This window comes from Anser cygnoides, chromosome 5 (genome assembly GCF_040182565.1).
Source record: "Anser cygnoides isolate HZ-2024a breed goose chromosome 5, Taihu_goose_T2T_genome, whole genome shotgun sequence".
Classification (NCBI taxonomy): Eukaryota; Metazoa; Chordata; class Aves; order Anseriformes; family Anatidae; genus Anser; species Anser cygnoides.
This window is the reverse complement of record NC_089877.1, coordinates 48,306,064-48,321,798: the sequence shown is the minus strand read 5'-3', so window position 1 is coordinate 48,321,798 and position 15,735 is coordinate 48,306,064. Positions and strand designations below refer to the sequence as shown.

Here is a 15,735-nt window from a genome sequence, read left to right as displayed (position 1 = left end):
GTTTAAGACTGGTAAATCTTTTAGTAGGTCTATTTTCATAAATGCTAATTTTCATTTTACTTTATTTCCTTTCCCTTTTGCTTCCTATGAAGGCAGGGGGTAGTGAGGTAAGTTAATTTACACAAAGTGCAGGATCAAACACATTTTAATAACTTAACTATATTTTTCCAAGCTGTTTATACTTTGAAACAGACATGAAAGCTTTCACACTTTTTTATTAAATAGTTGCTTGTCACTGATTAGAAAAGGTATAAGGGACAAAGAGAACCCAGTCTGAGTAGGTAAGATAAAATAACTGGGAGGAGGTCATCAAATCTCATCCTTTCTTCTTCAGTACTCTGGAGTGGCTAACAGCTCAACTAGCTTCCTGTGAAATTCTTTATGATCGTATGACAGTGTTGTAGAGGTCCAACAAGGAATAAAAACCGAAGGATACAAGTTGCAGAGATGCCTGAAATAGCTATACAAGAGGTATCCCCAAGTCTGCACCACTCTGTTGGAGCTAATAAAGCTTCAGGGAGAAGAGAGGTGGTGTTAGCTTGCCTCTGCAGCATTGTGCTAATGCACGTATAGTACTTAAGGATCTGAGCTCCTACATCCACATAGCATGATGCGTAGTCAAAAACGTGCTCTTACATTTATAACACAATAATGAATCTTTAGGCTGCAGGGCACCTTTCCTCAGAACTGTAGGCTGAGCTGAAAGAATGCTTGGACCTAAGCTGGCATAGAGAGAAGAAAGTCAGTGTTTGTGTATAAGCCATACAGTATGTGTTTCTTTGGTGTTTATTTACAGGATATTTCGGTATGCTGTTTAGAATGTGGGCAGAGACATTTCACGTTACATGTAGGCTTGTTGTATTGACTGCCTTACATTAGGAGAGATTCTTTCCTTGTGGTAGCATTATTTAAATCCTAGTATTTAGAAACACAGGTATATTCCACTGTAGCATGTGCTTCTGAGAATGTCTTTCAAGTACTTTTCAGAAATTATCTGAACTTTTTTTTTCTTACTGTTGGGTGTAGGAAGAGTTTAATTCTCTGTGGGGGAAAAGGTAATTGATCTCTAATACCAAAAGTGTAGTTACTAGTTAGGATTGTTACACCTAGTTTTGAGATTTCTGATAGCTGAAGTGAATTCATAAACTCCTGGTGAAGTTCCCTCTACATAGAAGGAAGACTGAAGGAGTGCTACGACTATGCTTTTTAGTATCCAGAGTATTAAATGAGCTAAGTCAAACGAGAACACTAAAGGAAGATGCATACCTGAAATCTTCCCGGTCTCCTGCTTCTTACAAAAGCACATCTGTGAGGCCAGGTGATGTAGTCCAGGACTGTAGCATGAATTCTGAGCCATAAATGATACCACAGGGTACCAAAAATTGATTCAGTAGAATTAGTTTGATTTATTAGAGTTAAGGTGATCTCACCATCTCACCTTTTATGTAATGTCCTACTTGTAAGTAGTGGGATGGCATACAAAAATCAGATTTTTAGGCCATTTAGTCTATCAAAAATACAAATACATATCATCAGGTGGGCAAAAACAATGTCAATTCATTTTGCTTTAGTAATGATATATCATTCCCACATGAAATAGAATTATCATAATATATCACTGACACGGGAATATTTGTTTTAACTTTTATCAAATGCACAAAATTGTGTGGGCTTTGAGGCAGCAATTATATGTGTCTGTAATTCAAATTATTTATATTTGCTGAATAATAATATTAGAAGATGCATTTTTATGTGAAAAGATGCCTAGTGTATGTATAAAGTTATGTAATAGCCTTATGGATATTCAACATCACAAAATAAGTCAGAAAACCATCTCTATCCTTTACTTAACGTTCTGTCCTAGTATGTTTTTATGCTGGTTAAATTGCTCAGAAGAAAAATACATCACGGATGGTTAATTCTGAAAACACTTCTGGCTCAACTACTCCCTGAACTGCAAACCTCTGGAGGTTGGGAAATTAATCTGGAGGATATCACTGCATTCTTAGCCTGCTCTCATACTCCCTGAAGTGTTCACTATCTGTCACTGTTAATGGGAGGATACTATGATTAATATACCTTATATAGGAACAGCTGTGCCAACAGAGAATTCCAGTTTAATTTTTCAAAATAAATAAGCATTTCTCTCTCATAGTTATCCCTATCATGTGTTCTTAATAGGTGTTATTACTCAGTACATGGGCTAAGATCTCTTGTATGGGAAGATCTCTGTGTATTATACATATTTTGAAATTTCTTTAGATGCTCTGCATCTACTCCCACATGCAATTCAAAACCAGGCATTGTGGCAATATTGCTTCCAATTTTTATTTTTTGTCTTCAGGTCTTTTTTGTATGTGAAGAATGCATGCAAAAATGGGTAGTGGTCGATAGCCGGCTGAATATGAGCCAGCAGTGTGCTCAGGTGGCCAAGAAGGCCAACAGCATCCTGGATTGTATTGGAAATAGCGTGGCCAGCAGGACTAGGGAAGTGATTGTCCCTCTGTACTCAGCTCTGGTGAGGCCACACCTCAAATACTGTGTTCAGTTTTGGGCCCCTCACTACAAGAAGGACATCGAGGCGTTGGAGCGTGTCCAGAGAAGAGCAACAAAACTGGTGAAGGGTCTAAAGAACAAGTCCTATGAGGAGCAGCTGGGGGAGCTGGGGTTGTTTAGCCTGGAGAAAAGGAGGCTCAGGGAAGACCTGATTGTGCTCTACAATTACCTTAAAGGAGGTTGTAGTGAGGTGGGGATCAGGCTCTTCTCCAAAGCACCAAGTGATATGATGAGGGGAAATGACCTGAATTTGAACTGGGGAGTGGGGATGAGAGGGGGGTTGGGTTGTATCTTAGGAGAAATTTATTTTCTGAGAAGGTTGTGTGACATTGGAATAGGCTGCCCAGGGAAGTGTTTGAGTCACCGTCCTTGCAGGTCTTCAAGAAATGTGTAGATGTAGAACTTAGTAGCATGTTTTAGTGGTGGACTTGAGTACTAGGTTAAAGGTTGGACTAGATGATGTTGGAGGTCTTTTCTAACCTGAATGATTCTATGATTTATGAAAAATACATAAACTATTTTAAATCTTTGTGTATTCATAATGGGAAGGGAACTAGCAAAGTATTCACAAACTAGTCCTTTACTGACCCAGAAGTGAATAATTTCTTTTGACCCGACATACACAGTAAATAAACTTAAACTGTACTTTTCAAGGGAATGAGGGGGGGGGGGGGGCGGAGGAAGCTTTTGAAATAAGGATAATTTTATCTGAACTTAGGTCAGTCACCTCACATGTACCACCTTCTAATCATCATTGCAAGAGAAATTCAGCTCTTCTATACAAATATCTTTATTGTTTTGAATAAATATATGGAATGCAATTAGACAATTCTGCTTGCCAGTGTAGTGGCTTGTAATATGAATGTAAACAGTACAAAGTCCAAATTTCTTTTTATTTTAAAAAATATATCTTTTTTTATCCTCTCCTTTCCTCTGTCAACTTGTATGATTCAAGAGAGGGGAGAAGCTGGGAATCAGAATGGAAAACAATACCAATAGAAAAACAATAACAATGGACCTTCATGTAGCAGCTTCCCTCGTTCTATTCACCCTGTTTGCACAGTAAATTAAATAACAAGGAAGTTGAAGACTTACATTAACTTTTTTAAAAAAGGTTTTAGAAAAGCAGAACTTCTTGAAGCTAACTTTTCTGTCTAGTATCTGTTTCTGCACATTGAAATGTGTATTAGTGCCAGGCATTAACCTTGAGGTTAAAAACACTAAACTTAGTGCCTGTGTCCTTCTCACAGCAGCCAAATTGCTTGATAGCTCTTAAAAGCAAAGCAAATCAAAACAAAGTATACCTGCTAATCAGACTAATGAAAAGTTCCTATGCATAGTACGAATGTTGAAGAATAATTTGTACGTACCCATATATTCTGATACTTAATAGTGACTTTTTGCTAGTCAATTACAGGAGTATGCCTCATGCATGACTGAGAAAAACCATCCAGTGCAACAAATTTGTAAAATACATGTCCAAATATCTTCAGTCAACATAAACCAAATTATATAATCATGAAAAAACACAGTAATTATATATCAGAAGTGCTTAGTACCCCCTACTTTTATTAGCTGAGATAATAGTAATTTATTATAACTGAATATATCTTTATAAGTGTACTTGAACATCTGTTTTCAGTAGTGAGTTGAGTTTTCTATCCATGAGCTCTTTTAAGGAAGTTAAACCTGCTAAACCCTTCTTTAAGTTATTTGAGTGTTGTATTTGCCAACTCTTTAAACACTTGATACACTTCAAAGGTTTTTGGGGTCTCTTTCTGCTTTCTTTTTTTGTTTACAGTAGGAACTATTCCTAGAATTATACTCTCATGTCAGTACCTGTTCATAATTCCCATTTAAATGAATTGGAGTTACCTGTACTAATAATAGATCTACACTGCCTATGAAGTTGTAATTCCTGTGTTTAAAAAGAAGTAAACAAATCTGAAGGTTAATAATAATTTTCTATGAATAATTCACTGACACTTAGCTTTCATATAGACTTGTGTAACTAATTCTTTTCTCTTTCTTATCTGCTGCTGAAAAGAGGTTCCAGGTAATGCTCTTATTTTGCTCTCTGCTCCATATTTTACTGTCATCTTTTGTTTTCCTTGAAAAGCCATCTGTCATGTTGGGTGCTATACCATGCACCTACTACTCTTCAGAATATTACTGTACTACTTACAAACTGTGTATATATGTGTTATTGTTCTGTTCAATATATTAAGCTAGGTATTTCTTTACCTACCAATATAAAACTAACTATAGGGACTGTTAAACGTGTCTAAGTTTTACAAATAATAATTTGTAATACTAGTTACTGAAATGTATAAATTAACACTCAGTCCAATTCCTAGCTGACGGCTTTCCACCTCAGTTGTGGAAGGTTTTACACTTGTTTCAACAGATTCACCTGACGTGTCAAGGTATACATGTCGCTTAAGTGTTGAAGTATTAAATTACTTACATCTGCACTAGTGTATACAAAATGCAACTTCCTACTCACAGGACACGTGGAAATCATGATGACTAAACATTGTCAGGGACCTTATTTTAAAACTACCAGGTTTCCTTATCTTCTAATGGAAATCAGATGTCTAAAGTTTCACAAGTGACTTTGAAAATATTACCAAAAGTTAATGCAAAAGCTCTTTACTTTTTAAATTCATTCTCTCCTTCATACTTGTTGACACCTTTTGGGGAGGACAGTGAAAGTCACTTTTGCTGACGACTACTGCAAAATCAATTGTTAAGTTCTGTGCAAGCCACCCAAAGTACAAAGTGTGTCTCTGGTTACCCTCACAGGAAGGAGCTTTTCATTTGTACTAGCAACTGCAATTTGCTCTAGGAAATCATGCTCACAGTAACATTAACTTTCAAGACAGAAATAAATGTTGTAATTGACATTATCGTGAGTTGTCATGGAACTCAAAGAACCAGTGGTAGTTTGTTAACCACAGAAAAGGAAAATCCAGCTGACCATCCTTTGTTCAGTTAATGACTTTAGATACTTGATATCAATAATGAATACAGGGAGTGAGGTGCAATATCACCATGCAAGTTAAGTGGGTAGCAATATTGATAATATTGAAATTATATCAAAAAGCATGAAAAAGGGATTTCTTCTTGTTCGTAAACTACTTCAAATTGCTTCTATTATTCCTTTTTTTCATGGTCTCCTAACAAGAAATAATAATGTATAAATACTGATTCTATTGTCATGTTGAAAGTGAAGTGTCATAATTGAGGTATTTGTTTCCCCTGTGATAGATAGCTGGACCTCTTCTTCCACATGTTCAAACTGACCCCATTCATGAGTGCCTTCACCCCAAAATGTTATTCATGTTCTCCCACCCATCTTTTGCATGTATTGTATGAGCATGCAGCCAATCTTGTACTTGCAAATATATGACCACTGTGTGCTGTATTAGTCATTTTTCTGCACATAACTAGCAGGTAAAAAATACCTTCATCTTTTGAAACTTTAGAAAAGCACTTGGAAAATACATTCTGGTGTTCTTCAACATTCCTGCTTTTAAATGCACCCTGAAACTTAACTGGGGAAAAAAATACATATGTGTCTGTAGTTTGCATTCAAGTTCCACTGCTCTGAATCACTGTAGTTTGTGTTTCGTAGATGGGTACTTAACTCACAGGTCATCTAAAAATTTATGTATGTAACTGAGTGTAAATTGTCAAGTCCTCTTAGTAACTTTATTCATTTGATTCTTCTGTATGATAATGTGTCAGCTCTGATTGGCTAAGGATAAGCATCAACCTGTATCCATGTCTGTCTGTCTGTACAGACTTTAAGTACAGATGGTCTTTACAATCAGTTGCATAACACGAAGTTGTTTTACTTCTCCCATTCCATCAAAAGGAATTAGCAGACAGCAATGTTAGAAGAAGGCCATGTTCTAGATCCAAGCAGGAGAGAAATCTTCAGTTCCAGTCATTTTGGTTCCAGTAACATAAACCTGTGCCAGAACCATGTATTTTCAGTTTTTACTGCTTATTTTTTCTGGGAAAAAAAAAAAAAACAAACATGAAATTTTTCTTAAGCTTTTTCTTACACTCTTTTACTGTATTTTATTTTTCTGCTTTTTCACTTTCCCCTATCTTGCAGGGTCATAAATGAAGGGAAAAGAAAATAAAAAAGAGGGGGAAAAAGGAAGGGAAAGAAGTGAGGCTTGAGTGCTCTTTGTCACATGTGAGGATGATGAGTTGAAGAAGGTCTCCTTATGCTATTTTTTTTAAGAATTCCTATAACAACAGTAATAGTAATAAGACTGTTTTGCTGGGTTGGCAATCATCACCCAGAAATCAAAAATATAAAATATTTGGGAGTGTGCTAGAGTGAGCAGGAAGTGGATTGATCAGTTTTGCTCCATCTTCCCTTTCCCCCATCCGTGAAACTGATAGAGGCTACACACAGCCTTTGCATGGAGCCTGCCTGCTCAGCAGCAGTCTCTTCACTCACTTGTACTGCGGGGCTGTCAACTTCCCTATTACTATAAAGCTTAGTTTATTTTTGTTGTTGTTTTTTTAGGGAAAAACCTGTTGAACCTACTTCTCATTTTCTTTATTTCAAAAGCACATCATTACAGGGATTTCCTCTGCTGTTCTAGCTGCATCCTTTCCATTTCTTTGAATCTCTCCAGACCTGTGCAGTCCTCTCTTAGTCTCTGATATTTATATTCCTTTGCAACAGTAGTCAAATAGCACTGACCTCTGACTAATGATGAATGTGCGTAGCTCCTCCTAAAAAAAAAAATAGTGTTTCTGTGAATTAATGTGTTTTTTCTTTTTGGTAGGTCTAAACAGAGATGGGAATAAAACTATTTTTATAGCCGTCTAGTTAGGAATTGTCCTAAGAGAATAGGACTCAGTTCTCTAGAATTTGAACTTCTTGCTTCAGATTTTTTTTTTTGATGGTAAGGTCGTCTCTTGCCTTTGATCTGAAATCTTAATTTGCTTTTTTGCTACTAAATTTTTAATAATTTAAAAAGTGATTTTAGTTAATGATATGCTTCTTTTAGTCTGCTGTTCAAGGTAATAAGAGAAATTTCTGCAAGATGACTTAGATCTAGAATCTGACATTCTTGTTCCATGTACTGCCTGAAATGTAATCTAAAGGAAGACACATCTAAAGATTTCCTTGCTGTCTGACAAGTATTAGAAATTATGCTTCTCTCTCAGCTATGAAGACTTTCTGGAACTGCAAGAGTAGTGTATCTTTTTCTACTTTCTTTTCTTCAGTAATGTTTGGATTTTTGCCCAAACATTTGTGCTGGTGTTTTTGTGGGCTTAGATATTGATACTTCACAGTGGAATAAGGTGGCAGTGTGATTTTCTTTAGTCCTTGATATGTCTTTGGCAGCTGGATTTGTCTTTGGCTAGAAACCTTTTTGATTAGATATACTTCAGTAAGTAGTCATTAGATATACTTCAGTAAATAGAATTCCTAGCTGTAAAATAACAGGATAAATATTGGGTACGTGCAGTTCATTTAACTTTTTAACTCTATGCATTTTTCAAATACTTTTGATATTCAGAGAACTATTTATTATTTTTCTATTTAGCTTCAGAGATCATAGACGCTAGAGTTTGTTCAGTGTTAAGCAGTACTTCTTACATACATACGTTTAAAAAAAAAAAAGTTATTTGATAATATTCTGGGATATATATATTCTATATCAAACATTGTGACATTTCCAAACAGATATCAAAAAAAAAAAGAGTTCTTTATGAAAGAAAGGGGAATTTTAATGCAAATTTACCTCTTTTAAAGAAGAAGTTTAATGAAGCTGTTAGATTTAGTTAGCTTTTTAATTGGACCTGGGCTGTATTAGTTCCTCTTTTTTTCCCTCTCTCTGTCTTCATTTACTTGAATGAATAAGGGCAATTTTTTATTCTCTGTATCACTGAAGTGCTTTCAGAGAACCCATTCCCCATAAAGAATGTGTCCTTGAATTTTGTTCATGCATTTCAGTAGTTTGATTTGATTGGATAGTTACTGGATTTCATTAGCACGCAATGTTAAGAGGGCTTCCATGTGACACTAGGAGATCTGTATTATGTGTGGGAGATCTTGATCAGAGTATTTGCAAGTGAAATTGCTTATCTACTGTGATATGATCAAATATTTTTCCTGATGACCTATTTCTATATTTGCCTAATATGATAAACATTATGATCAATTGGGAATGCTTTCTATAGATGATTTAGAAACCTATAAATAAAAATGTAGTTTCTTTATTAAAAAAAAAAGTGAATTTTGATCACGCGTAGTGGTAATACCATTGTAATATGACAGACTTGATGAAAAGATGCTAGGAGTCAGTGGTGATAAGACAGAACAGGAGAAAGAATCTGAAAAATAGCTGAGGATGCTGGGAATTTCACATCCAGTATAAGACCTGAAAAGAGATGTTCAAGAGCCAGTAATGATTCAAGAGTGTTCGTGAAATTGTACGTTGGGATTACTGACAGAAATCAGATGTGTTCCTTAGTTTCTGTACCGGCCAACAAGCTTATGTAGATGTAGCCCAGTACATGCGTGGTTTTGCTTTTTTTCCCTCAGCTCCAAAAGTTGGTAGAATGGAAGCAGGTTGATATAATCTTTTTGGATTTCAGCAAGGCTTTCAATACTGTTTCTCACAGTATCCTTCTGGACAAAATGTCCAGCATGTAGCTAGATAAATGCATATTGCAGTGGGTGAACAATTGGCTGACGGTTCAGGCTCAAAGGGTTATAGTAAATGAGGTTACGTCAGGGTGGTGGCCAGGTACCAGTGGGTTTCTGCAGGGCTCCATTTTAGGGCCAGTTCTCTTCAATATTTTCATAAATGACTTGGGTGTAGGACTTAAAGGTCTACTGAGTTATTTTGCAGACAATACTAAGTTGGGATGAGCTGTTGACGCCCTCGAGGGTAGAGAAGCCTTGCAGAGATCTTGACAAATTTGAGGGCTGGACAATCACCAACAATATGAAGTTTAACAAGAGAAAGTGCCGGATTCTGCAGCTAGGACGGGGCAACCCTGGATACACATACAGACTGGGAGAGGAGAGGGTGGAGAGCAGCCCCACAGAAAGGGATCTGGGGGCTGTGGTGAACAGAAATTGAACGTGAGTCAACAGTGTGCCCTAGCAGCCAAAAGGACCAACCATATCTTGGTGTGCATCAAGCACGGCATGGCTAGCTGGTCAAGGGAAGGGATTGTCTCGCTCTTCTCTGCGCTGGTATGGCCTCACCTCAAGTACTGTGTGCAGTTTTGGGCGCCACCCATAAGAAGGATATAAAACTATTAGAGGGTGTCCAAAGGAGGGCTACAAAGATCGTGAAGGGTCTAGAGGGTAAGATGTATGCGTAGAGGCTGAGGTCCCTTGGTTTCTTCAGCCCAGAGCAGAGGAGGGGAGGCCTCATCGCAGCCTGCAGTTTCCTCACGAGGGGATGGGAGCAGGGCAGACATTGGTCTCTATATATGAATATTGTGAATACGATTCATGTGTATGAATTCCTTCTAACTGGCGTCTTCAGAGAGGAAAAAGAGATCTTTAACTGAGGATCTCTGAGAATGAAGTCTGTGGTTACATTCCCACCAAGCATGTTTAAAGCAGAACAGAAAGAATGAATATAATTGTCATCTCTTAATATTTGTTTCCGAGTGAGGAGACCTTTTGTGCATGTCCACACTGGACTTGTTTTCAGACCTGCGTTCTTATAGATGGTAGATGTCGTAGCTTTTGCCTTGACTGCAGGTTTATCTTAGAAGTCTGTTCTGCAAGAGTAAGAATTTTGGAGTAGCAAAAAAAAAAAATCCACACAAGTGTTAGCCTATCATTCTGTTTGAAATTATAGAAGTATTTCTCTATAAATCTTTTCAATTAGTGTTGTTTGCTATTAATAAAATTTGTACTTATTTATAAATATGAAATATGAGCTTTAGTTATTTTCTTTCATGACCTGAATTTTCAGTCTTTTCTTTAATTATTTAATCCTTTGAAATACATAAAAATTAGTTTAATACACCTTATATTTCTTCCCTGTGAAAAGATGCATTGTGTTAACTATCCAGTGTAAAATAATAATATTTATTTTTACATCTGGATTTGTGTTTTCTAATGTTAAGATTTTATATTTTATAGAATCTGGATTTATGTTGCTGAATGAAATATTTCAAGGACCTCTTTCTGGCTATGTCTTACATAGACGGTTTTATTGAACTTAATCATGTTTGGGTGATCAGGCAATCTGACTTTTTTTAGCAGACAGATTTGTAATCATATGGTTTTCTTTTGTACATTTTTTCATAAGTATTTACAGGTTTTCAGGTATAGAGGAAGTAACTAAAGTATCTCAGAGCACAGTTTATATTTGCGGTATAATTTGCATTAAAATACATACAGATGGTTTTTATTTGTCATATGAGATAAACCTATGAATTGTATTCAAATTGGACAGGGAAAGTGGAAGAATGTAATAAAGCTCAGAAAATGGTGTCTTATTTGAATAACTGAAATAACTTTGTAGTTCAAAACATACAGTATATAAGCAAATCATTATCTATTTTTCTTAGAAATAGCATGGTGCTTAATTGCATCAAAGTCATTGCTTGAACAAAGATCTAATTAAAAGATAAATTACTTCATACTAAAAGGGAGTATGAGAGCCGATGTGTTGATTTATGTATGATATTAGTTTGCTACACTACCCCCTGGATTAAGTAATCTGAATTTCACTGAATCTATATATAGTTTATTTTTAAATGAATCGTTCCTCTCAAGTGTCTTTCTTACTTTTTTTTTTCCCATGGCTACATGTGTTGCATATTTAGAATCAATTTGCTCCTGCAGAGTACTAGAAATAATTGTCTAATTTTGATCAATAAAATTTGTTTCTATGTTTCTTTCTGTATAAACTTGAACATCATCTGAAAGACGCTACAGGTATCTTATCAGTCATATCTATTTTAGATTTCTTAAATCTGGAGTATTCAGAACAGTGGAACATATGTTATGGCTAATAGTCATGCATTTGCATGGTGATGATTTGTTTTCAACTGAGCGTTCTTCAATAACTTGCTTCTATCGATGTAAGAATGAATAGAAAGGTGTACCTGGGGCTCTTTACCAAGTGTTACAACAGGAAAAGGTAGAGCCTACTGAAGGACTGTGGGAAGCAGGAATGATGATCTCAAGTATTTAGAACAATCAGGTATGGAAAAGAAAGAAATACCTTAAGAATACAGCATTAAAAACCAAGAATATTAGATCAATTGTAATTCATTGAAAAACAAGCTTTTTCATTAACCTCATGGATTGTTGTTGGAAGAATTGTCAGAAAACTTAGCATATTTAACATTTCTGAAATCAAGGGCGTTTGGTTTTTCCGTTGACAGAGGCATTTCTTTTAAAGATGGATGCAAATATCAGTTAAGCAGGCTGGTGCTAGGAGTTTTTCTTGTACAGTAGCAGGTTAGAAGGTACTGTGTTAGTATGGAATGGGTGACGGACAGCCTTCTCTTATTCACAGTTCTTTATTTCAGACCACCAGTTAGTAGGGCGTTGCCACAGCCAGAGAAACTTCAGACAAATAATGTTGGGAAAAAAAAGAGACCTATAGAGGTAAGAAAAGGCACACTGATCTCTCCTCCCTCTCCTTTTAGATTTTTTTTTTTGCCAGAAATTGACACGTTTGTGGACATGCTAAATGATTGTTTCATTTTAAATTTATCAAAGATTGAAATAGTGAATAGTGAGTAAATAACAAAAAAGTGGGAGAGGATTTTTTTTTCATTTTGGTAAATCCTCAAAATAATGTTACATCTCCCACAAACTAAATGGAGCATGGCTTCATTCTTATTAAGAATAAAACCCTTTAAATGCAATATGTAGACAACAGTATGTCTTGTTCAGATAACTTTTTATTCTTAGTGGGTGTATTGTCACTAATAAAACATCTGTTATTGTAAAAATTATTGAATTTTCTTTAAAAATTTTTAAACTCACTATTAACAGTTAAGTTTAATTTTATATATATATATATATGTGTATATATATTCATAATGTCTTTGGCTCCAGCACTTTTCCTAGTATATAGCCAATGCAAATAAATATACTCACTTGTGATTAATCTGAAGTGGAAATTTCACTTAACCTTTTAAAAATGCAGTTTTTTATATGAACTAAAATATTTTTTATGACTTAACAAAATGCTTCTTTTAGGATAAAAAACCAATCTTTTGTCAGCAATGTTCCAGAATTTTTAGGTGGTAACGCAACATTCCTAACTGCCAAGTGGAATTAGATTGTGGGCCAGAGTTTCTAAGCTGACAAAATAGGCAAGATCTCAGTTTCTGTTGGTTTGAGACATCATTAAACTCCTCTTTCATTACTTCATAAGGACATATTTGAAAAATAAAATCCTGGAAAAGACTGCAAAACTCATAATTCCGTTAAGTTTTTGATTATCTAATAGATTTAAATATCTTTCTTAGGACCTAATTTTGGAGCTGGTATTTGGGTACCGAGGCAAGGACTGCAGAAACAATGTGCACTATTTGAACGATGGTGCCGATGTAATATATCATACTGCATCTATTGGGATCTTGTATAACGTGGCAACAGGTAAGAGAAAACCTACTTGAGGAAAATGTTTCTTATCACATATGGAGTAATAGTTTATGAAGTTACTGGTATGCTTTAAATCTAATAAAATTAGATGGGAAAAGTAATATTTTTATTTGCTGTTGCTGAAGATGCAGTCTGTAGAGATAATTCCTAATATCTGCATGAGCAAGCTTTATATATTTAAATCTTTCTGCTAACTGAATTTTGAAGGAAGTAAAGATTTGATTATTTTGGCATTAGCTTTCTGGAACTTGCCTGCTAAAATGAAATGTAGATGTAAAACTTTGTTTAGGGAACAGTTCAGAGTTATTGAGTATTACATATTAAAATCAAGATAAAAAATTAAGGATTTCTGTATGCTGGTTTTAAGCTCCAAACTGTAATACCATCATAATATTTTTCTCTAACAAATATTATAAAGTTTATATACGTGTCTTATAAGTTTATAAACATGTCTATGTGTGTATAAATGTTTTAATTAAAGTTGGATTTTAATGTTTTTTATCTTAGGTTCTCAGTCTTTTTACCAAGAACACAATGATGATATTTTGTGCCTCACTGTAAATCAGCACCCCAAGTTTACCAACATAGTGGCAACTGGCCAAGTAGGTATGTTTGTATTTTTGTAAAAAGAAATTAACGTAAGAGCATGCAATTAGGGCCTTGTGAGTTCATGATAAATCACAAAAGTATTTGATTATGCTATCTCCGTTTGTATGAGTGTTACTCAGTTACCTGTCCTCTTTATATGTTTATATGAATGTAATTTAATGAAGTTAAAAAAAAAAAAAAAAGACAAAAAAAAAATTCAGGTATGAAAGAAAGCTTATCTTTTGTTTGCAGTGTTATGAAAAATATATTTTTAAAGAAATTTTAAGCCCCATGAAATTAGTCTGTGTTTATTTAACTAACAGCTTGTGTTAGGCCTTCCAAAGAGACTTAATTAAGCTATCCCTGATTTTTTTTAATAGATTAGAATCAGAATACTTTAAATAGTTGTCACTTGATGTAGTTCTGTCGCATCAGGCAGGTTTAAAATACCTACTTAGTGTTTTGTTAATATGTAGCTGTAAGATTCTAGACAGAACCCAAACCCTAAGAGTGTTACCCTACAGATAAATATAGATTTCTGGGGAAAAAAGAGATGTTTCATAGCAACGTTACAATTGATCTATGAACTCACCAAATTAAAAATAATAATAATAATTTTAAAAAAAAACACCGTATCTGCATAGCTCAACGAGTACCACTGTTTCTAAATTTCTCAGATGAACATAATTTTTTTTGTAGTCCTGCAACCCAAGAGCAGTTTCCATACTTTCAGTTGTTTCTTAGCAGATGGAAGCATACGTTGTTTTCCTGAGTGCATAGAACACAAAGAAAATGATTGTTCGTTTTAGTCAGAATAACTTTTTTTGTAGATTTTTTTTCAGGTGTTTCATCTAAATATGGTCAGAGTTTTTTATTACCTGCTTTCCGGTGTCTTTTGGATTTTTAAGTGCATGTTTCATTAAAACTGACTCATCGATAGTAGTAACTACTTAGGTAAACTAGCTGAATTTCTTGGTGAGTTTCCTGCCTCACATCAATTTAAAGAAATGGAAATAATTTAAACAGAAAAAAATATCTGCAGATTTTTAGCTGTGGTTTCATTGCAAAGGATATTTGCAGGAATATATGCCTTTTATTGCTATAGGAAATCATTTGCTTTTGCAGCATATTTCTTAATCTGTCTTAATTTCTTAAGATAGAATATATGGGAAGAATGTAGTCACAATGTAGAAATCTGTTCTTTGCATGGATCATTTTCTTCAGTGTTCAGTTTACTCAAGAAGAAACACGTGGACCCTTAACTCTTTTTAATTTCATAATCATTTCTACACCAACTAGCAGTAGAACAATATAAATTCTTTCATAATGTGGATTAAGGGATACAAATCAGGAGCAGATGACACTAAAAAAATTGAACTGCAAAAACACTTTATAATTGAAAGAATTACACTTTAAAAAACGAACTGGAATCAAAATGTCTTTGAACAACATTTGGTTGTTAGATTCCAAAGAGACATTAACAAGCAAATACTTCATAAAGAACATACTAAACTGATTCTATTTGTCTTTTTGATATGACTTGCACAAATGCATCTTCACTACCGTAATTCAAATCTTCAAAAGATTTACAGAAACATTAGCTTCAAATATTTTTAAACTACAGTGCTCTTTCATAGAGTCTCAGTAATATTTCCCAATAGCTGAAACTATAATCCTGATTTCTTATCACTCCTGTAGAGGATCATTGAGTGTATTTGCTACTTGCCAGAATCAGATTCAAACGTTATTTCTCAGCAGAATAATAAATGGCATTTTTCTACTTAATTTGTTAAGACATCAGTAACATGTTAAATTCTATTATTATTATTTAGAGTTGGGCAAAGAGAGACCTAACATACACCAAAATGAAAGTTTCATGTTGTAACTCAAAATGGAAATCAAAATATATTAATTCTGGTAATTCGTAGTTCTGATGTGACCACCATTTATCAGTA

At 34.7% G+C, this 15,735-nt stretch overlaps 1 protein-coding gene across 10 annotated transcripts in view; it reads left to right on the top strand.

Moving 5' to 3' along the window:
- The window catches only part of EML5 (EMAP like 5), a 108,576-nt gene that overhangs the window by 74,233 nt on the left and 18,608 nt on the right, over positions 1-15,735 (top strand). For 7 of the 10 annotated variants that reach the window (XM_066998224.1, XM_066998223.1, XM_066998225.1 and 4 more), the window contains 3 exons: positions 12,106-12,184; positions 13,057-13,186; positions 13,700-13,798. In XM_066998224.1, the coding sequence (XP_066854325.1) occupies positions 12,106-12,184; positions 13,057-13,186; positions 13,700-13,798 (308 nt within the window). Of the gene's footprint in view, positions 1-92; positions 3,194-12,092; positions 12,185-13,056; positions 13,187-13,699; positions 13,799-15,735 lie in introns of those variants that run through there. The other 3 variants (XR_010831946.1, XR_010831947.1, XM_066998230.1) reach the window with 3 other exon arrangements.